The sequence below is a fragment of the Centroberyx gerrardi genome, chromosome 12, assembly GCF_048128805.1.
Source record: "Centroberyx gerrardi isolate f3 chromosome 12, fCenGer3.hap1.cur.20231027, whole genome shotgun sequence".
In the NCBI taxonomy this organism is placed as follows: domain Eukaryota; kingdom Metazoa; phylum Chordata; class Actinopteri; order Beryciformes; family Berycidae; genus Centroberyx; species Centroberyx gerrardi.
This window is the reverse complement of record NC_136008.1, coordinates 17,528,952-17,550,866: the sequence shown is the minus strand read 5'-3', so window position 1 is coordinate 17,550,866 and position 21,915 is coordinate 17,528,952. Positions and strand designations below refer to the sequence as shown.

Below are 21,915 nucleotides of genomic sequence, written 5' to 3'. Positions count from 1 at the left end.
AATGTGTGTATTTACATAATAAAAATGGGTGTTTAAGGAAACCCGAGGATGGAACCTGCAATTGACCCATATAACCAACCATAGGTTGTCGAATTTATAGTCATGTTATTAAAATCCAGGTTATGGCTCAAGGATGATAAGGAGAATTTTTTTGTGAAGCGGCCTCTCTTGACCCTAATCGTTAAAGCCAAGGGAGCCAGCACTGATGTTTCTCCTTCTCAAGTTAAAGAGCGCATATCTATCTACTTCAAACCAACTGCACTCAAGAGAAAAATGTCTTGATGCATGCTGAGGGTTGGTGACTTAGTAGGGACATCTAGTGGAGACACAGCCGGCTGCCTGATTGCACTCACACGAGAGTAAACAGGAGTGTCCTGACAACTTAGAGGACTAAAGTGCATACAGTATGATGTACATGTGACAATGTGGGTTTAGATCTGGTATTTGACCCTCATATAACCCTCTCTGTCCGATCCTTCCTTTTTTCTCTCCAATGTATACTATCTACCACTATACTAACTACCAAAGGTAATCTTTAAAAATACACAAAATGAAATATTGCATGTGGAAATACTACAGATGAGATATTTTTACATTCATTCAGACACAAAATTACCTGATTTTAAGGAGCAAAACTAGCACTGAATAAAATAACTAATTGCCACAAAGTACTACAAAGTAAATCAGAAACTACCACAAACTACAACAAAGAACACCACAAACTACCACCAAGTGTACCACAAAGTAACACAAAGTACTACAAATCATATCACAAAGTGTACCACAAATGATCACACACTACACAACCAAAGGCTGCCATTAAGTGCCACAAACTACCACAAAGCATACCACAAAGAACCACAAACTACCAGAAAACACAACACAAGGTAACACAGAAAAACACAAAGAACTACAAAATACGGCACAGAACTACAAAATACGGCAAAGAACCATAAACTACCACAAAGCAGCCTCAGCCACGCTCTTAGCAAGTTGGATGCTTTTGGTACTTTGGTAGTTTGTGGTTCTTTGCGGTACTTTGTGGCTCTGTGTGGCACTTTGTGGTTTGCTTTGTGGTAGTTTGTGGCTCTTAGTGGAATGCTTTGTAGTAGTATCTGGTACTTTGTGGTCTTTTGTTGTGTGCTTTGTGGTACTTTGTGACGCAAGATATTTATGACGTAGTTTGAATATTTCCCTTTTCCAACTTTGGATGCCTTCACTGCAGGAAGTCTGTTCTCTTGCGGAAGATCATGTGTCTAAGTCAACATGGCTGATAACACAAGGAAACCGTAAAACCTGAACTGAACAGGGTGTTCCAGGCCTCCCACACTATATTTAAAGAACTATGGTACAAAACTCTGGAAGGATCCACTCGGTTAAAAACAATGTGGGGGATTTGTAAGAGAATTGTGATCGCTGACCATTCAAACCCTACATTAATAGATAATGATATAAAAAAAATATGATGAAATGATTTCATGAAGAAAGGCACAACCTCAAGGGAGTCTGGCGCATTTTTTATTTGTTCAATGACTAGAAATTTTGCTGTGTGTGAAATCTGCAGGGCACTTGATCCTCCTGTACCAGCGAACCTCAATCCCTCATCTCTGTCACCACTTCAAGTCACAAGAACATCATGAAAAAGACACAAGACATAACTGAATAACAAAAGGCATGGTCTTCCTTTTTTTCCAATAACAAAAAGTAAAAAAAAACAAAAAAAAACAACAACCTTGAAACAATGATCAATGTCATCAAATAACAATAAATAAGGAGCACTCTTCCCTGGACAGAGATATGTTCTAATCTAAAATCTTTTGTAATAAAAAATAGAACTTCAGTGCATTTCCTTTGACACATTTTCTGCCGCTCCTTCAATACCTCCTCGATGCAACTCTCGGTTACCCTGGCATTAAAGCAATAGCCTTTAGAATAGAAACAATCAGAACACCAAATATTAACCCCCCTGAACAACACAAAAAGAGGATATAAAATTTCACAGCCTTCTCTTTGTCTATCTGTACTGTACATCTCAAAACACAAACCTGGACAGAAAAGGCACAAGTAACTACAGTTTGAGTAATACTGGACAAAAGGACAAACAAAAATGGAATTATTTTTGATTAAAGATTTTGGTCATTTACAAATTTATTCATATTCCTTTTACATATATTCAAACAGATATTAAGATAGCAGTATCAATAAAGATACAGGAGGGATATATATTTATATATAGATTTACAGAAACATTATTTTCACAAAGAAAAAAAGTGCATTTTATAACAAACCTGAATATTGCCAAAGAACAAACATTTAAGTTAACAATAGTATTGAAAACTGTATAAAAACAAAGCAATAAAAAACAAGACTAGTGTAGCAACCAATAAAGCAAAATGGGATGCATGATGCATCAAGGTGTAGACACTGTTAAGTGCTCTGGTCTGTTCTGGCTGCGTCTCCCTTAGCTCCTCCCTCCTCCAGACCAGCACCAGGTGGTGGCTCCTCCCCCTCCGACTGCTGTCCAATGACATGCAAGGCTAAGGGGGCTGCTAGACTGAGGGATGGTCTCGAACGACGAACATCTCTTACGCAACGTTCCCTGGTCTCAGTAGCGGACCGGTGGGTGTGGGCGGAGCTATGCGAGCTGCCATATTGCTTTGAGTCTGTGGTCTCCAACTCTGGTTTGGAACAAGTTAGTGCTGCACTGGGGCTGCGCAGCCCCGACTGGCTGGTTCCTGCTTCCTGGTTCTCTAACCAGTGGTCTCCAGGAGTCCTAAGCCCTTGAGTTCTGGGGGTCCCGCCCCAGGGTGACTCAAACCTGGCCAGTGACGGCCCCTCCATCGGGGGAGACGTTGGGGAAGTAGGGGTGGTGGTGGGGTGGGACCTAGGTCTGGCCTGTACCATTTGGATCCCTCCGATGGGGATCATCAGATAGGGGACCTTGGCCTGCTGGGAGTGCATGGGGAGATGGCTGAAGACGTTGTCCGCCGCCTGGTGGCTGGGATAACCCTCGCTGGCAGAAAGACGGAAAACAGGTGGAAACAGGCTGGCCTCTGGTGACATTGGCACTGCCCCTGCTGTACCACTTCTCTCCTGTAGGGGGAGCAAAGACTTCATCAATACAACAACTCATGAACTTGCTCTCTCACACTGGGACCTTCAGAGGAGGCAAGTGCAGTGGATACATATTGTGCTTGGTCTATTTCGTCATTTGTTTAATATTTGTTGGTACAGATTTACGCTGACCAATAAAAAAACACAGACACAACTGAACTCACCAGCCTGACATGACTACCCTTTGTACCGGGGCTCTCCCAGGGCAGGTATCCAGGGCTCCTGTGCTGCACCCCAAGCGGCGAGGGAGGGGCCCGAGCTTGTGATGCCCGGTAGCAGCTGGGGGGAAGGGGATGAAGAGGAGAAAGGGCTCTGATGGGGGACGGTCCTCTCTCTGGGGAAGGGGAGACGTGTCGGCCGGGAGAGGACATTTCCGTCCTGGGGGAGAGGCTGCGGATGGGGGAGGACAGCTCCAGCCTGGGGGACAGGCTGCGGCTGGGGGAGCAGCTCTCACTGCTGGGGGAGAAGGCTCTGGGCGAGGCGTTCCAGCCCCGCCGCGAGAACAGCGCTCTCCGGCTGCCGGGCGAGGCGGCGCGCCTGCTGGGCCAAAGTCTTCTGGGGGAGGGCTCCTGGCTGGGGCTGGGACTGGGGCCCGGGGGCTCGGGGTCGGGGGTGCCTTGCTGAGACTGCCTGCTGCAGCTGGAACGCCCCCCCGTCGACGGGTGGGTGTCTGACGAACAGGACGACGGCGGGTCGTCGTGGGATGAGGACTCCTCCTCCTCCTCATCATCGTCCACGTTGTCGTCATCTTCCTCAGACTCTTCCACATCAGAGAACCGGTGTTCCTCCTGCTCCTCTGAGCCATACACACGCTCATCGCTGCCTGCTGTTGGGTCACACACACAGAGAATCATATATACTGAACAAAAATATAAATATGACATGTACAGTTTTGGTCCCATGTTTCATTAGCTAAAATAAAAAAATCCCAACCACGAAAAGCTTATTTCTCTCAAATCTTGTGCACAAATTTGTTTACATCCCTGTTAGTGAGCATTTCTCCTTTGCCAAGCATTTCTTTCAATCGAATGACATGAACTGTAACTCAGTAAAATATGTGAAAAAATATATTTGAAATTGCTGCATGTTGCATATAATCGTATAATATCCCTTTACGTCAATTTCCTAATTATGAAAACATTAAATACCGCTGTAGTTCTTTTATTAAACCGACACACACAGTGGTGACAAACTTCCCCACACAGACAGACGCAGACACATATTAATAGACTATTTACACAACAGAACAAATTTCGGGAACGAGCACAAAGCATGAGGACAATGCACCTGTCTGACAGACCTCACCCACCACCCATCAAACCGATCTTATAAATAGACTCAGGATGGAGAGACAAGAATTTAATTGAATTGCGCTGCGCCTCTATTGACAAACTATCTCGACAGCCTTGTGAATGAAAAGACGGATTAAATAGTGTGTCCTTGGCTGTGATCAGTGCAGTCTGTCAGGAAGAAGGAGAGTGGGCAGAGGAAGTTTATGGAGGAGATCGTGAGATGGGCGGCTTTGAGGCTCTTTTGTGGCTTTGAGAGGGGGGCAGACATAAGTGTTGGAATGCATCTTGTTACGGGCCAGGAGTACATCCTTGAGGACGCAGCATGCTAGCCAGACTGCCGCAACTACATCAGGAGTCTGTGGAGCGCTCTGCATTCTTCATTTATTTATTTTATACTTGTTTTTTCATATTTCTTATGCAAGGCCAAAAGGGAGGAGAATAGAACATGGCGTTGCGTAAGCTGTCAGTGCTGAGCAGCTAGAATCCTTCAGAGGCAGAAGTTCATCCAGCTGTGTACCAATATTTCTCTACAGTGTAAGGGAATGTTATGTGTGATGCTCCCCCCCCCCTTAAGTACCTGTTTCCTCGCTCTCTGGCTCGTCCAGTGATGACTCAGATACTCCCATTGCCTGGCACTTTTTCCCATGAGCCTTTGACTTCATGTGTTTAGTAAGGTTCCCTATGAAGCAAAAAGGAAAGCACATTAAAACCACACTTGACTCACAAAGGGCAAAGAAAACAATATTTCAACAATAGGAATAGCAAACTGTGTGCGCTAACGGGGCATGAAGTAGATATTTCCAAAATATAAAGGCAAGAATAGCAGCACAAAACACCAATATAAAATCATGTTTCTGTAATTTGCATATTGTACATCTTAAGGTATGTCCCCTTACCTTTGGTTTTGAAGGCAAAGTTGCAGTGTTTGCAGATGTATGGACGGACATCTGTATGTGTGCGGATGTGCTTCCTCAGCATGCTGGGCTTCTTACAGCGGATGCCACAATCTCCACATACGTACTTTCCCCGGCCGCGGCCTCGCACATATACATACTCCTCATTAGACTTATACCTGAAAACGGGGAGAGAGAGAGAGAGAAAGAGAGAGAGAGAGAGAGAGAGAGAGAGAGAGAGAGAGAGAGCAGGAGAGAGAGAGAGAGTTAATTACTTACACATAAACAACTGAGCTCACTGTGTGGTGGAATGTCTGGGTGTGGAAGCTGAATACAGCTTCCAGGATCATCCACTGACCAAGTACAATGAAATTCATATTTAACTTAATTGAGAGGATGATTGTGGGTGTGGTGGACACACACACACACACACACACACACACACACGCACACACACATAAACACACAAGAGAAATGGGTGTTCAACATTGTGAACACAAGGCCCTCTTTATGGAGGCAGGATAGGGAAGCCCCACCAAAACCCCAGTTCCTCTGAGTCCCTTGGCTGTTCCCTCCATCCCCACTGCACCCAGGGCACACAGAGAATACCAGCCTTTCTGCTGCGTTTGGGTGGCCCTGCCAACAACAGCAGCAGCTAAAGAGAGGGAAGGGAAGCCTGACTATAGCCAACAACCCAAAATAGACAGCATATATAAAAATCAAGCGACACATTTAGCTCTAGTCTATAAAAACGTTGTTTATACACAATCCTGATGTTTACCGAAAGGCTATTCATGGACAAAAAGTGGAACCACAGACGTTTTATATCTGAATGAATTGTCCTCTATGAAAAACTCCATCTGCTCTCACTACTCAATCCATTCTGCATTGTAAATATCCAATGTGTGCTGCCTATGTTTAATTACAGGATATGCACCACATTAACATGAACGCAGGCTGTGAATAGTCCCCGTTGTATAACAGAACCAGCGACAGCAAGTCAAAACAAATTGTTACACAACTGTAAAATTGTCTCAGCAGTGACATTATGTTGCATTCATTCAGGAGCTGGCTACTGTTCACTGAAATATATTTCTTGCCACTGCTAAAAATACCCACCTACGTCTCCAGAAAAGCTAGACGGAAGCTGCATTTCACACATCTACCATTCAATCAGACAGTATGTCTCCCGGTAAGAACAACTGACACTTCGCCCCCGCTTGTACAATAGCTTTATGATTGACAGGGCAGATTGGTGCAGAGAATACCACTTCTTACCGGAATGATTTGATAAGGCCTTTGAATTTCAAAGCAGCAGCAACTGAATGACAGTGGAAGGGGACACTATATAATATTACATAATATATAATATTGAAGCAACACACTTGAGTCACTTCACTGAACGTGAGCATACACTTGGCCAGATAGGAGTTTGTCAAGGAGACACGACTAATCCTGTTAACACATACTGTAAACTGCTCTCACAGGGAGGGTTATGCCCATTTCACCAGTGTGGTGAGGCGTTACGGCAAATCTGCAATGTTCACCACTTACACCATGGAAATCAATCTGCATGTTTTAACAGCATCAAGAAGTAGACAGTCGAGCTTGTGCTCACTAAGAGGGATTAAGTCTAATGTTCCACGGACCTTTACCGTCACCAAGAAGGAACAGCTATGGTTCCTTAATTGCTAAGACAAGTGTTATTGGGGAGAAAGCTGCCATGATCCCGTATCTGTTTCTTTAGCTGCGTGATACTAATACACTCCAGAGACCCCGGCCCTCCCTTTACTTAAAGGGATCTCTGTAATTGGATCAGGATGAAATCATACAAGTCGCTGGAACATCAACAAAGCTGTATGATGCATATTTATAGAAAGCGAAAAAAAGATGCATGTGTTGCTTGTCCTCCAGTGAGGGCTGAGAATAAAATGAGTGGCAAACACAGCCACGGTTTTTGAGTGTTGATGACAGGGAGAATGAACGCTAACAGAGTAAGGGTACAAAACATTCTGCTGTATTCAAGAGTGTGCAGCTGTGCTTGTTTGCATGCATGGAGAAAATCGCTGCAGCAGGGCATCAAGGGAAGCAGGTATACAGAGAGAGGACACAGGAAGTTGACAGAGAGAGAGAGAGAGAGAGAGGGGGAAGTGAAAGTAAAACTGGGTGAATTGCCGGAGTGAAACAGGGAGCGTGGACAGAGAAGAGACGGGTTGTATGATGGAGACAGACAAGGGAAAGAAGGGAGAGCGCTGTAGGCTGTTTGTGGATGGCAAAGCACATCCTGTGGTTGTGTGTGTGTGTAATGTGTGGTTGCGAGTGATAAAGACTGGTAATTAGCGCCTTATCTACTGTCAAGCAGACAACTTCTCCACACTCAACTGTGTGCACATAAACACAAAACACAGGCCTTGCTGTACATTACACACACACACACACACACACACAAGCAAACTCCCTCTACAAAATCCAATGCCTATCAATAGGGATTTCTCACTAAAACATTCTACATGTTTATATGTTGATAGATTTCCTTGTGTCCATCGTGAGGAAAACCAGTGTTCTAAAACTCTCAAACCCCTTCATTCCTATCTTTACCCCTCTCCTCTATTAACATGTCTACCTTTTCTCTCCTTCCTTTTTCTCTTGTCTCTATCTCCTCTACTGCTTCAGCATGAACTGATGTAGGCTGAATCAGCTGCCAGGGAAAGACTCTGCTCTAAACAGAACCTGGGAAAGAAGAGACTGCACTGGAAACAATATGCACCCACAAACATAAATGAAAAGCAGCATGTGAAACCACTAAAGTGGACAAACGTGCATGTTTGCAGACATTCGCATGCACATATTATACACACACACACACACACACACACGTACCATGCATAATTACAATGATTACTCAAGGGAAATCCAGGTGCTGGATTTGTCCTTTCTCTGTAGCTAAATTTCAGTCACTTGCATTAATATCACTGCAAAAACAGCTATACATACAGATATTAATGAGAATCTCCCCAAATGAAGATGGAGAAAAGCTGCTGACAACCTTTTCCCTAAACACACACACACACACACACACACCACTATCTCTCTAAATGAACACTTCTAAAAAACAGACTTTTTTGCCAGCAGTAAGAGGAAGAAGCTTGGCTGCGGGTACAAATGAAGTCCCTGAGGGCTCCAGTGCCTCCCATCTGTTATTTCTCAGTACACTCTTTTCTGCTCTCCATGGTTGCTGTTTTGCTGTCATCAGTCGCTGGTTGAGTGACCAGGCAGTGACAGATGAACAGATTATTTGCGTAATGAGGCACTGCTATTATTCTCAAATACTGAGTACTGAATAATAAGACAGGCTCTCGTTGTTCTTACCCGCCTTCGAAGATACGAACGCGAGGAGGCTCGCTCTGTTTGGAGGTGGAGGGTCCTTCCTCGTCTCTCCTCCCTTTCTTCTTCTCCTCCTTTTCATGCTGTGGTGGATCCTTCACTTCGACGAGGGCGCTGGGTGGGGTAGCATGTACCTACACTCCAGACAGACATAGGAAAATTCACCTACTCTGGAACATAATGGATTCTTTGCAGGCAAAACTTAAAATAAAATGTCTAAAATGTCATGTCTGTTCATTTCTATTATTTCGCACATTAATGGGGCTACATGTGAAAGTCACAGATATGAAATTCTCAGTCAAAAAGCTCCTTTTAGTGTTTACCCATTCTAAAAGTTGTTTGGTGTCTCTTTGACAGAGGAGGACTCTATATTAAGCTATTAAGAAGTGTATATTGCTGTTATATTTACCTCTGAGACACGTGGCGTTCTGCTACTGGCAGGAGCCAGTTTGCTTTTGGCTGGGGTCGGGGCGGTGGCCATGGTGTAAGTCTCTGAGCTGTGCTTCTGTTTGGAGCACAGTAGAGACAAGGCCACCTTGGTGCTGAGGCCTGGCAGGTTGGGGTTATGAACACTGACGCTCCAGGTAGAGTAAACTGAAGTCTGGGGGTCCCTCTGGGCAGACGGGTTGGGCTTCACATAGTTCAGGTAGCACCAGTTGACTGAGGTGGTGGTGTGGAGGCTGGAGTATGAGGGGGTGCTGGGTCTTTCTGGGCTTTGAAGTTGAGGAGCACCGACCCGCTGACCCTCCTCCACCACTGGCGCCTCTTCCTTTTTTGGCTTAGCCTCCTCCTCCTCTTCCTCTCTGTTATGTTTCCTTGGTGCTTGCTCCTCCTCCCCCTCCACTTTCACAGTTACTACCTCTACCCTCTTTGGCTCTTCTCCTTCCAGTTTTCTCCCAGTGGCCTTACTGCTCACTGCTTCCTCCTCTCCCACCTTCTCTCCCACCTCCTCCTCTCCTGCCTTGTGTTGCTCCCCCTCCTCTTCCTCCTTTACCCTTTTTTGGTGACGCTGGGCCTCTGTGCTGAGCTCCAGACTGGCAGCAGGAGAAAGCATGCGTTTACTCCCCCCAGCCCCCAGTGGGCCATAGCCCTCCCCAGATCCTGACCCAGAGGCCAGCTCCACAGGCAGCGACAGGGGCAGGAGGCTCTTGATGTCTGGGGTGGGGACCTTCAGGTAGGACCTCTGCAGCTTGTCCCGCTCCACCTGGCCCATGATGACCATAGCTGTGCAACAAATGGGCTCCTGTGAGCGGGCAGAGGCCAGGATCTGAGACAGGGTGGTATACATGGCACTGGTGTAGGTGGGTATATGGGTCTGGAGGCGCACTGGCACCACAAGAGACACTACCGGTGTAAGCTGTGCCAGGCAGCTGGCGATGACCGGTCGTGGGTGAGGGTAGGAGATGGGTACGAGGGACTGGTGAGTGAGGGCAGGAGACATAGAAGAGATGGAGGGTCCGGCCTCTATAGGGGGAGGGGAAGAGAGCTGTGCGGTGAGTCTCGGGGGAACAGGCAGGTACAGAGCCTGACTAGCTCTAGTTCTGGAAGAGAACTGGAGAGGAAGTAGTGTAGGAAGCTGATGGAGTGGTATACCCAAGCGTTCAGCCATGTGGATCTGCATTGGGTGTACCTGTATAGGTGGGGGTGCTGTCTGTGAATGTAAAAAAGCTCTGTGGATGATCTGGGAGGAGAGGACTTCAGAGATGGCTGTGGTGACCGGGAGCAGCTGGGCTAGCGATCCTGGAGGAAACACATCCTGGCCTCCGGGCTGCAGGGGGAGCACACCCTGAGAGAGAGGGAGGATCTGGGGCTGGGACAGCTGCAGGGTTTTTCCTATGGCCTCCGGGCTGAGCCGGGAGCTAGCCTCGGCCGAGTAGAGAGCAGGATGACGGGAGTGGGAGGGTCCAGGCTTTGGGCTCTCTGATCTGGGTGAGTGACTCATGGCGGCCCCTTCCTCCTGCTCAGGTTCCCCTAGGGTGGCATGCTTCACCAGGAGGCACTTCCTCCTTTCTCTCCAGGTAGATGCAGACTGCTGAGGGGAGAGGGACCCATAGTCAAAGGACTTACTCCTGGTCTCTGAGATCTGGTCTGTCTGTTGGGGGCTGGCTGGGGTCTGCTCTGAGGCTGAGCGCCTCATCTCTCTGTGGGTTTGGTGGTGTTGGTGGGAAGCGGAAGGCACCATCAGCATCTGGGAGCCCTGGCTTGTGGAGGCCCAGGCGGCTGGCTCAGACCTCGCTGTGTCCTCGCAGGAAGCAGAGAGGCTTGAAGTATGGGAGATGTTGCTCTCTTGACTGGGACTGCGAGGCAGGGACACAGACTCAAAGCTAGACTCCCCAGAGGACTGGGCCACTTCTGCCAGGCGGAGTCTCTTCTTCTTTGGTGGCAGCTTCTCTGCGGGAAGCTGGGCCAGAGTCTGGCTGCGCTGAGGCCACTGGAACTCCTCCACTCTCTCTGCCTCCTAGGACAAATAAACAGTTTACCAATTTAACATCCCGCTGGGTAAAATATTCAGTATAAAAGAACCAGGGTTTTTGTAGAGAGGCAGGTGAAACAGATTAACACTCAATGATAGATATAATACCATAAAGCAGCAAAGCAATCAAATTGTACAAAATATACAGAAATAAATAGCCAAACTCTCTTTTAGATAATCATGTACCTTGGATGAGGATGCTGTGACTGGGGGTGACACAGATGGCATGTCAGCATCAGGCTCCACGGTAACCAGGATCTCTGGCACTTGGATGTTGGGCTGGCGGATGAGGCGGGATGTAGAGGGTGATGGTTTTGGCTCTGGTTGCTGTGTTGTCTGACTCTCTCTGAGGTCTGGTTCCTGACTCTCCATGGATATACTCTCCTGCTTCTCAAAAGAGCTGGTGTGCTGGATGACAGACACACCCTTCCTGTCCTGCTGCTGCTGCTGTTTTGGCTCAGTCTGGGAGGGAACACCTACGAAAACAATCAATAAATGAACAACAAATTACACTGGTATATTGCATCTGAATAATGAATTCCAGTTGATTGCAGACTTCCTTTCCTCATCTCACTATTGTACATAATGGTATTCCATTGTAGTTATTCCATTGCAGTTTTTGCTTTTTATTTATATTGCAGTCTATTAAGTGTTGTTTTCATTTTTGTCTTTTTCTGTGCTTAACATCCATGATGAAGATGCACATATCTACTCTATATGTATACCTTCTCTTTAGCCATTCAAAATTTTTAGATGTTAAAAAGGATGAAAAGGGAGGAAAGATAAGAAATTAACTTGTTTGTTTATAGAGGAAGATCATGTTAGAATTCTTTCTGCTACTGTGGGGATACATTAACAAACCTGAGAGGGCCTGGCTGTGCTCCGGTCTGCTTGGCACTGGAGTGAGGGTTGCAGAGCTGCCCGACATGGCTGCAGGCCCAGGGCTGGGAGGATCCTCCTCCAGACTCTCCTCTTTCCTCCTCTTCCTCACAGCCATGGCCAGCGCTCGGAACTTATAGTGCATCATCTGGGGGCGGTCCTCCCTGCATGTCCCACTCACATCCCCACTCTCTTGTTCCAGTGTTTGCTGTCCTGTGCAGACGGCTCTGTGGGCCTCGTAGCCCTCTCTCTGTTGGCAGCGGGCCCCGCATGCTTCACACTCGTACAGGCTGGGACCCCTTTGCTGTTGCTGTTGTTGCTGCTGCCTGGCTAGGTCAGTGCCTCTGGCTGAGGAGGAGGTGGGCCCTGCCTCCTCCAGGATTAGCTCAGTTCCCAGGGGAACTTCTATGGCAGGCTGGCGCCTCAGCATACGCTGGGCATGGCCGACCCTCATCTCTGCTACCACCGCTTGCTGCTCATCAAAGGAGTGGCAGAGACGGAAGCCTCTGGGGGACATGGTGCCAGAGGTGGAGGGGTCTCCCTGGCTGGCAGATGAGGGCATTGAGTGGCTTCTAAGCAGAGGCACTGTGGACAGCTCCTGGGAACCTGATGGATCTACCTCAGGACTGTGGAGGTGCCCAAAACCACTGGGGCCAGGGGCGTCCGCTTTGGGGTCAAATGCGTAGGGATCTTTAGGGGTGCTAAATTTGGGTGACTCCATGCTGCTCTTCCTGGACAGAGAGGAGCGTCGGGGCTTTACGCTGTCAATCTCACTGGTGTCTACCACTGCTTCATTGATGGTGATGAGCTTGGTAATGTGTTCTATGACTTGTGTTTTGGGTACAGTGAAGGGCATGCTCTTCTCCTCTGCTCCTGAGGGTGAGGAGAGTGAAGAATGGGGCTGCTGCTGATGGGGACTGCGCTGCTGCCCTCCCAGTCTCCCATATTTCCCCAGGATAATTTCTGCGTAGGTTTTGGCACTGGCACTGGGAGGGCTAACTTGGGACAGCTCAGTACTGCCGGATCCGGAGAAGTAGCCAGACTCTGTGCTGCCTTTACTGCCAGGGCCCAGCGAGGAAGATGAGGTGGAGAGGGAGGAGGGAGGGTCATCTGGAGAAGCCATGGGACCTCGTTTCCTCTCGCTAAGCCTCATTGCCAGCCTCTGTTTGACAGCCTGGGAGTCCTCAGGTCTCTGGCTCTCCTCTGAGCCTCCTGACAGCTCCTTACCGCCTCTCCTCTGCTGGCCCAACATCTCCTTAGAGGAGGACTGTCTGTGGTGGCCCGTCTCCTCTTCAGACTCTGTGCTCTCTCCCTCTGTGGGTTCCTCAGGGTCTTCTCCCAGACCCGTGCCCTCTGGTCCACTCAAACTGGGCTCATCACGGCTGGATGCCAGGCCCGCTTTAATGCGATGGGCGTGGGACTTGCGGTGTTTGTACAGGTTGCTCTTGGTCTTGAAAGAGAAGCCACAGGGGGCACAAGGGTAGGGTCTTTCTCCCGTGTGGGAGCGAATGTGTTTCTGAAGGACGCTCGGCTTGGCACATGGACGGCCACAGTAAGTGCACACATATTTCCCTGGTTTTTGGGGTTTCTTCTCCCCTCTTTTGGATGGGCCACCCCCTTCTGGGCCTTCCTGGCTGGGCTGGGATGGGACCCCCGGACCATGCTCGCCCCGGGTGGAGGAGGTGGAGGGAAGGGGTGAGGTGGAAGAGGGGGCTGGAGAGAGGAAGCTGCCTCCTGAGGGACCTGGGGTGTCTGAATGCTGCCATGCTACCGCTTGCTGCTGCTGCAACCGGAGAAGAAGGTCACTGCGTTTGGGTTGGCGATTTTGCAGGCGGCCCAGGGCTCTGTGTACGGGACGGGGGTTGGGAGGCTGCTGCGGCTGCTGAGGTGGACGGGATCCCAGTGGGTTCTCAGCAGACACAGGCTGCTGCTCTTCCCTTCCGGAGCGCTCCCCATCGGCCGGACGGCTGGGCTCAGCCTCCATAGAGTGGGGAGGAGGCCTCACAGACACACAAGTAAGGGCTCTGGGAGCCTCATGGAGCTGATCGCATGGCAGCAGGGAGGTCAGGGGCAGGGGAACATCGACAGACTGAGTCGTAAATCACAACAAAGGGCCTTTTTTGGTGTGGGCCAAAAGTTATTCAAGAGGACCAAATAAGGCATCATTAAAAGGTGCCCTGGAGCTGCATGGATGCAGGTAAACATGGATCATCACTCTGTACTGAACAGCTCTGCTCCTGTCCAGCCTCAGCCATTCTAACAGCTCTCCCAAGGTCTTCTCTGCATGTCTGTTTTGTTCTGGTTGGTTCTCAAGATAATTAGTCGTTCAGCTCCTAGATGGGTCTGAAGAAACACAGAAACAGAAGCACTGAGTTACCAAAGTGGAAAAACACAAAGGCAACTATTAGATACTACTACTACTGCTACGAAGAACCATATTTTTACAGCACTTTCCTGTAGCTGCAAAATAAAAAGAACAAAACAGAAAGAGGTGATGAAGTCTTGCCCTGCTGACTCCATTAACGCCAACAGCTCATTACAGCACACTCAGCAAAATTTAGAAAACACATAGGACCTTTTGATGACTTTCTTGACATCATAAGCAGTCCCAAAAAGCCTGCCATGCTGCTAACCTTTGATGAAAAAGAGTTATGTTGGTAGAGCAGAAAGGCCAAAGTCATTAGTGTCCTATTATCAAACTCCCTATTAAGAATTGCCCCCACATATCATATCTTGACAAATAGGGTTACATTTTCCTGCCGTAATGTTGAGTGGGGTCAGTGTTGTAATGAGAACATTAGCAGCGTAATTGCATCAGTAACATGTTATTGCTCTCATCTGTCCTAGCCTCAACTCTAAATGAGCACCCCTGTCAGATAATGTGCAGTGATACAGAACAAGGCTATCACAGTGCAGTGCACTTCTCTCTAATTCAGGAGACAGCACACCTACTGTACCTCTAGGATTGTTAGGTCCAGATGTTCTCTTATTGTAACATTTTCAAAATGCATGATCTGCACACAAGCATCTGTGTAAATGTCTGCAGGCACACACATTAACACTTGTGAATCTCCTTAGAATCTACATAGAGACAAAATGGAAAAACTCCCTTCACATAGACACTTCTTCTCTAAACAGACTAATGTGTATCTGACCCATGACTGGCCTACTCTGCAGGAGTCAGAGCAGCTCAGGGCATCCAGAGCACAGGCACCAACTGAGGAGACCGCAGTGTCAGGGCAAAGAGTCAAAACAAATGTTGGAAATATAGCCTATGCTTATCTGATCTGGCACTAAAGCTAAAGGGGGTAAATGGAGGGGGGGCTGTCTTCTAGTGGATAAGAGGACTTGACAGCTACTGGCTTTCAGCCTATGCCCCACACACTGTATTGTTATGTACAGCCACTAGGGCGCAGTGTTTATGAGGGGCCAAGTATGGTTGCTCGTTACAAAGTCTATTGTGGGAGGGTACTGTGAAACCTCCTCTTTTATCAAGATATATCTACTGTAATATTTCCCACTCACACACTACCAGAGAGCAGCGTTTATGAGGGGCCAAGTATAGCCGGTCATGACAAAGACTTTTGGATGGGGGTATGATGAAATCTCCCCTTTTATCAAGATATATGTACTGTAATATTTCCCACTTACTACAAATCCTGCACTCAGCCTCAACTCAAGACACAGGATTCTTGTACCACAGCCAATCAAAACACATTCTGGGAATGGATAGGGCCAATCATAACATTTTTACTGAGCGGCCGTGCCCAACCGCTGACAGTCCCAGCACAGGCTAATCCAGAGTATCAATCATCATCAGAGACATCCACACTTCTTGCACCCCCTCAAAACTCTGTCAGACTCTGGAGATCAGCGCTCGGTGAGGGAGGACGCGGTGTGTGTTCACCTCACAGCTGCAGACGTGTGTGATGATGTGGACAGTGTGCACCACCTCTGACAGCCAGAACATACCGGCAGAAAAGATAACAAGGCTTCTAAATAATGTGCCAATGATTCTACATAAGCAGGAAAAATGTAAAAAACAAACTGATATTCTACGTTTAAGTACCTCACACCGACACAGAGCAAATCCAGAGACTGACAGAATGGCGGTGAGAAACAGAATACATATAGATACTCTATAATATTAGAGACAAGCGTATGGGGCAGGAGCAAGAGAGTCAGATGAAGTGGGAAGAGGTGGAGAGAGAGAGCAGAAGGGGAAGACTATGGAGTGAATCAGTGATCCAGTGGCTGAATAAACAGGCCTAGCAGAAGACTGCAGCTGAGGTGCCAGTGGTGGCAAGGCAGCACTGACAGGTTTTTTTTTAATGAGCCACACTTTCGCTCTCCCCATATGTCTAAAAAAAAACACATTGCACAGTCAGCCTTCATTAGAGCCAGTTTACAGTGGAAAAAAGAAAGAGAATCACTCTTCCTCTTGGAAACGACTTGACAGATTCTCGGCTCCATTTCCATGTTCCCCCACATCTGCTGAGGGCTGATCATCTATTTAGTGTGTTTCTCCAAGCAGACCCACACTTTGATTACAGCAGACTTTTACCATCAACACTCAGCAATTAGGCAGAATAACAAACCAAATCAACACCATTAAAATTCACTTGTCTGTCTTCGTTTGTCTGTCTTCTGCCTTCTCAGCTGGACAGGCAGACATACAACTGGGAAGACTTTGTTACGTGGCGGCAGCTATAGCTTTTTCCGTCTCGAGCTGTTGAGCTCCGGGGAGGCATTCGTCTCTGGAGTTGGATAAGTTAGATCCGGAGGGAATGGAGCGCACAAAAGGGTTGTACGTCAGATGCTGAACAAGTGTGGCTCCTCACACCCCTAAATGCAAGAGAGAAAAGTGAGGTGGCAATAAAAGAACAATGGTGAAAAGGAGGGGGCGTGTGAGAAAGAGAAGCAGAGAAAAGGAGTCGCGGAGAAGCAGACGAGGGAAAATATAGCGGGAGGAGCAACCTGATGGGAAAAGACAGGTAAAAAAGTGGGTGGGTGTAAAACAGGAGTCTGGATGTGAAGTGGGATGATTCTGTGTGTAGAAAACAGAAGGAGGGAGTGAGAGCGAGAGAGAGAGAGAGAGAGAGAGAGAGAGAGAGAGAGAGAGGGAAGCAGAGTGAAAGCAAGCCAGTGTGTCCTCCTCAGGCTCCTTGTAATAGATGTCTGAGCACATGTAGTTGGCCATCACAGTGTAAGCTTAATGATCTCTGGCATAGCTATTGATGCAGCCCTTAAACAGGGCGATTAGAAGGCTTTAAGGTTGGGGAGAGCACTGCTTACATTATTCATGGCAGTCTAGACTGCCAGCTCTGAGCGGGGAAACACACCGTCAGGACTCTGCCAGGAAGACGAGGGGAAGGAATGCCAGTGTCTAGTCTGGTCTACAATAAGCCAACACACACACACACACACACACACACACACACACACACACACAAACACCCTACAGCCCACATACAGTATACACATACAGTACTACTCCCCCTCAGAGCGATGCCCGCTAACACACAGCCGTGCTAAATGTATTCTGACAGATCTGACCAGCCAATCAGAGGCTGAGCCCTGAGGTAACCTCCTGCTCTTTCACAAGGGGTTTTCCTTTCCCATCCTCATTCCACAAAGATGACTTATAGTCGAGAGGTCCTATTACGCACAACACTTTCATGTACGATAGCATTACATACACACAAATAGAAATCAACGCGATCAGTTGCGCACAGGTGAAAACCATATTACAATGGTAAGACCTCTGGCACAACACACAGGTTATGTAAATTTGTCTACCGTGATCGATGAGGGTGGGGCAAGGTTGTTCTTCACTCTGCTCTATTTATAGACTGCGAGGTGCAAGCTTACAGTTACTGGAAGCCATTGATGCAGCTGTTCTATAGTGTTATGTTCCTTTGATATGAGTTGTCAGAGCAAAACCACGAAGCTAATATTAGTCGCAGTATGCGAAACAACAAACTGTGAACATTGCAGCATCGTGTCCCCCAGTATTCCACCTTGGATCGGTCTTTAACCGTTGTATGCTAATTTGCCGAGCAGTCACAGCTTGTGGACGCGGTGATTTGTTGTGTGGACTAGTTTCTGGTGTCTGTGCCTAAAATGTGATTAAGATTGCTCCTTAGAGAGAGAAGGAGAGAGATTGAGTGAGAGTGAGAAATGTGCACAGAGATGGTGTGTGTGTGTGTGTGTGTGTGTGTGTGTGTGTGTATGTACTTGTATAGGGGCTTTGTCAGCAGAAACAGACACTGATGCAGGTACCCAAGGGAGCACGAGCACACGCTTACACTCTGTCGCCTTCACACCCACCCACCCACCCACACACACACACACACACACACACACACACACACACACACACTCTTTCCACCGTTTCTACTGTGTCTACTAAGTCCAGTCGCTGTACATTTAAAACTGTAATTCCAATAAAGCAAACATTAGCTCAATTCCTGCTCAGTAAGTAGTGCTATACTGGTAAGAGGCTTTGCAGCGGTTCCATAGTTAAAACTTCATTAACATGCACAGGAGAGTACAGCAGGCAGAGTTTGTGTTCATTTCCTCATCAATACTCCGCCGTATTCATGCAGCTGGTAATGATGGATAAAAATATGGGCTAAACATTAAATTACCTTGTGCCCCGAGAGGAGATAAACCCTCTTAAGTGCTTTTTAAAAAATCTGCTGTCATCCCCCCCATTCTTCCTTACTGGCGGTAGCCTGGTGCAGGTTCCCATGGAAACCAGCCTACTCTGAGCAACGGCAGATGGAGAGGGAGCTGGAGGTCTAAATTTATCTCCCAGCATCCTCTCTGAGTACAGACGCACGCTGGCAGCAGGAAGTGGGGGAAAAGCTTGGCCTCTGTGTGCGTTGCCAAGCTGGCATGATCTCTGACCTCTAACCCCTTAGAGCGGCGACAGGTTGAAGATGCAGCAGACAAATACACACAGTCCAGGCTCAGCTTACTCTCAAAATCACAGTCTCAATGGAGCAATACAACACTTGATACTGTACAAGAAGCTCTGCAGTGTTCCCTAATTATAAGGTGAATAGGAGCTTCTCAGAGATGTAAACACAGTCCTAGCCTCCACCTAAAAGTCTAACAGAGCGCTCTGGTCGTATCGGACTCAGGCCCCAAATCCCAGACAGTAATGCTAACCAGACTCCCAACCAAGGGAAGAAACTGTTTGGCTTGGTTGTAACCGACTATAAAAGAAACCCAGAGAGGACAGAACCAGATGGCAGAGAGAGCGTAGAAACCTATAAGCCCGAGACTCAGACTCACCCGGGGATATCACTGCTGTGGGTCGGAGCCACGCACTGAGGAGGACGCTGTCTGGAAAGACCACATACCACAGCTCTCTCTCACTCCCCCAACCCCCCCCCCCCCCCCCTCCCTCCCGCTCTGCCTCTCCGCTCTGTGCAGGATGCATCAGGATCGCTGTACCTCTGAGGCGGGGAGTCGAGGAGGATTTTACAGGGCTTTGATAAAGACAGGCGGTTCACAACCATCGCAGTGTTCACTTTGATTAAACACAAGCCACTGAACTGCGGGTCAATACTGGCCTGAGTGGAGTGGCACAGGAGGGTAACGCACACCTCGACGGCAGGAGGAGATTGTGGTGAGGGGTTTTTAATAATAATACCCCCGGCAGCGGGAAATCTGTCCCTCTGGTAACATAATCAACTGTAATAACAAACTGACCAAAACTTCAACTAAATCGCAGGTCGCTGGGAATTCCATCATTTTATTCGGGGCAAGGCCCTTCGCGAATGACAATCATCTATTTGTTCAGCAAGGAAAACGAAACTTTAATTAAATCTGTGAATTAGAAGCCTTGTATAATAACATCCATACCGTTCAGTGATGCCCTATGCCCTATATAACACTTCAGATTTGTTGCTTTATATCAATGAAAGAGAGTCTCCAACATTCAGATAGTAGATGAGCTTAAATCCTGTAACTAACAAACTGAAGCCATAACAACACATACTGAGGAAGCACTGAGATGGATTACAAAGTCAAAAACTGCAAAGGTGCAACAGCAAATGATCAAATGCTTACACAACTCACACACCGCTGAAACAGCTGCAAGAACTAACGATATGATACACTCTGACCCTAATGACTCATTTACCCTGACTGACAACAAGTAAAGTTGGGGAGAGAGAAGGGCGAAAAGATTGAGGAGAGGTGGATTGAGGGAGGAAGGCAGAGAGATGGAGTTAAGTTAGAGAAGAGGCAGGGAGAGAGAGAGAGAGAGAGAGAGACGAGAGAGAGAGAGAGAGAGAGAGAGAGAGAGAGAGAGAGGGAGAGAGAGAGACAGAGTGTTGATTACCTGACAGAGCAGTCTGGTCTTCCCCCTCAGAGACGCTTCACAGGCACTGTGAGACAAGCAGGGAGAGCCAGAGAGTGAGAGCGGATATGACTGTTTGAGTGGGTGTGTTGCTGAGAGAGAGGGTGGGGGTGAGGCAAAAACAGAGTGATGGAGAGGGAGAGGGAGAGAGAGAGAGACTAAACTAAATGAATGTTTCCACTGTACAAATATAAGGGGAGGAGGAAGGATGCGGTAGCAAGAAAAAACTAGGTGCGAATCGCAATCAAAAATCACCAACACCATCATCATTATCTTCATCATACCATAAATCATCATGTTTCTTTTTGCCAGATTTGCCGGTATGAATCGCAATACTAGTGCATGACGAACCAGGACAGCGCAGACTACAAAATGCAACCATTCAGTCGGGACATGAGCGTTTGCTGCTGTTTCTTTAACTCACACACTCAGTGGCGGTGGCAGCGTGCCGATAGATAGGATTACAAACAGGTCTTACACGGGGCTTTCCCCTGCAACGCAGGACCCTGGAGGCGGATCCTGTACAGAGGAGCCTAGCAATTATCACCTCCTTATCGACAAAGTTAGCCAATTGTAGTGATGGGTGAAGAACTCATTCTGAAGCACAATGCCATGCACAATGCCATGCGTGTACATGCGGAGGGCTTCTGGGTAAGTAACTCTCTGCCTACGTGAACGAGTCTCATTCACATAAATCTTCCAGTTCCAGCTAGAGCGCCAGTGAGCTGCATCTGTAAATGACATAAATGAATTCCAGAGTCACATCCATTCAAACCCCCGCATTACGCAGAACTCAGGCTACGCCTATCGCTAGTGCAACATGAGAGAGAGAGAGCGAGAGAGAGAAAGCAAAAGAGAGAGAGGGGGAGAGACAGAGAGAGAGAGAGAGAGAGAGAGAGAATTGAGAATGAAAGGAGGTCCTGCTGTTCCATAGAGCTTCGCCTCACTGGCAGAGTACAGGAAGTGTGAGTCATACTCTAAAATAAACACACTCACACAGTGACGAGCCGGCACACAGGACGAGCGGATGGCTGGGCTACTGATCAGAAGGCAGGCAGAGGGAACATGGATCCTCACAGGCCAGCAACACGCGGAGGCCTGGTGGGACTCACAGCCGGATGACGGGATGAGTCAAAGGAGGGGATGGGTCACTGTTCCCTGGGTCTATTCCTCTATGCATTTTGTTTGTTTCTCTTCTCAAGCTCTTCGTCTTTACACCTCCTCGTTTGCTCTCATTATCCCATTTAAATATCTCCATTTAGCCTTTTTTTGTTTCCCTCTCCTCTTCCCCTGTGTTGTCATTCCTCGCGGTTTGCCCGCATTTCCCCCTATTCTTTCTCCCCTGCCCTGTGTCTCCGCTCTTATTTTATTTGGTTGCAGTCAATAGGAGTGTTGTTCAGGACTCGGTGATTACCCCTGGCTCCGTGTGGCTGCTGGCTGACTGCTGTAGGGGGACTGTGCTGGCCTGATGCTGGGTTAAGCTGGGTTTCGCTGGCCGAGGGACTG

The 21,915-nt window shown here is 47.8% G+C and overlaps 1 protein-coding gene across 2 annotated transcripts in view; it reads right to left on the bottom strand.

The window, feature by feature from the left end:
• Positions 1 to 1,498: 1,498 nt before the first annotated feature.
• The window catches only part of hivep3b (HIVEP zinc finger 3b), a 39,485-nt gene continuing 19,068 nt past the window's right edge, over positions 1,499 to 21,915 (bottom strand). The window contains exons 2-10 of one of the 2 annotated variants that reach the window (XM_071901600.2): positions 20,392 to 20,437; positions 12,018 to 14,378; positions 11,343 to 11,632; positions 9,093 to 11,141; positions 8,669 to 8,817; positions 5,303 to 5,478; positions 4,984 to 5,085; positions 3,279 to 3,940; positions 1,499 to 3,093 (exon numbers count right to left, since the gene is read on the bottom strand). In XM_071901600.2, the coding sequence (XP_071757701.2) occupies positions 2,428 to 3,093; positions 3,279 to 3,940; positions 4,984 to 5,085; positions 5,303 to 5,478; positions 8,669 to 8,817; positions 9,093 to 11,141; positions 11,343 to 11,632; positions 12,018 to 14,019 (6,096 nt within the window). In that variant the 5' untranslated portion in view covers positions 14,020 to 14,378; positions 20,392 to 20,437 and the 3' untranslated portion in view covers positions 1,499 to 2,427. The remainder of the gene's footprint in view (positions 3,094 to 3,278; positions 3,941 to 4,983; positions 5,086 to 5,302; positions 5,479 to 8,668; positions 8,818 to 9,092; positions 11,142 to 11,342; positions 11,633 to 12,017; positions 14,379 to 20,391; positions 20,438 to 21,915) is intronic. The other variant, XM_071901601.2, reaches the window with a different exon arrangement.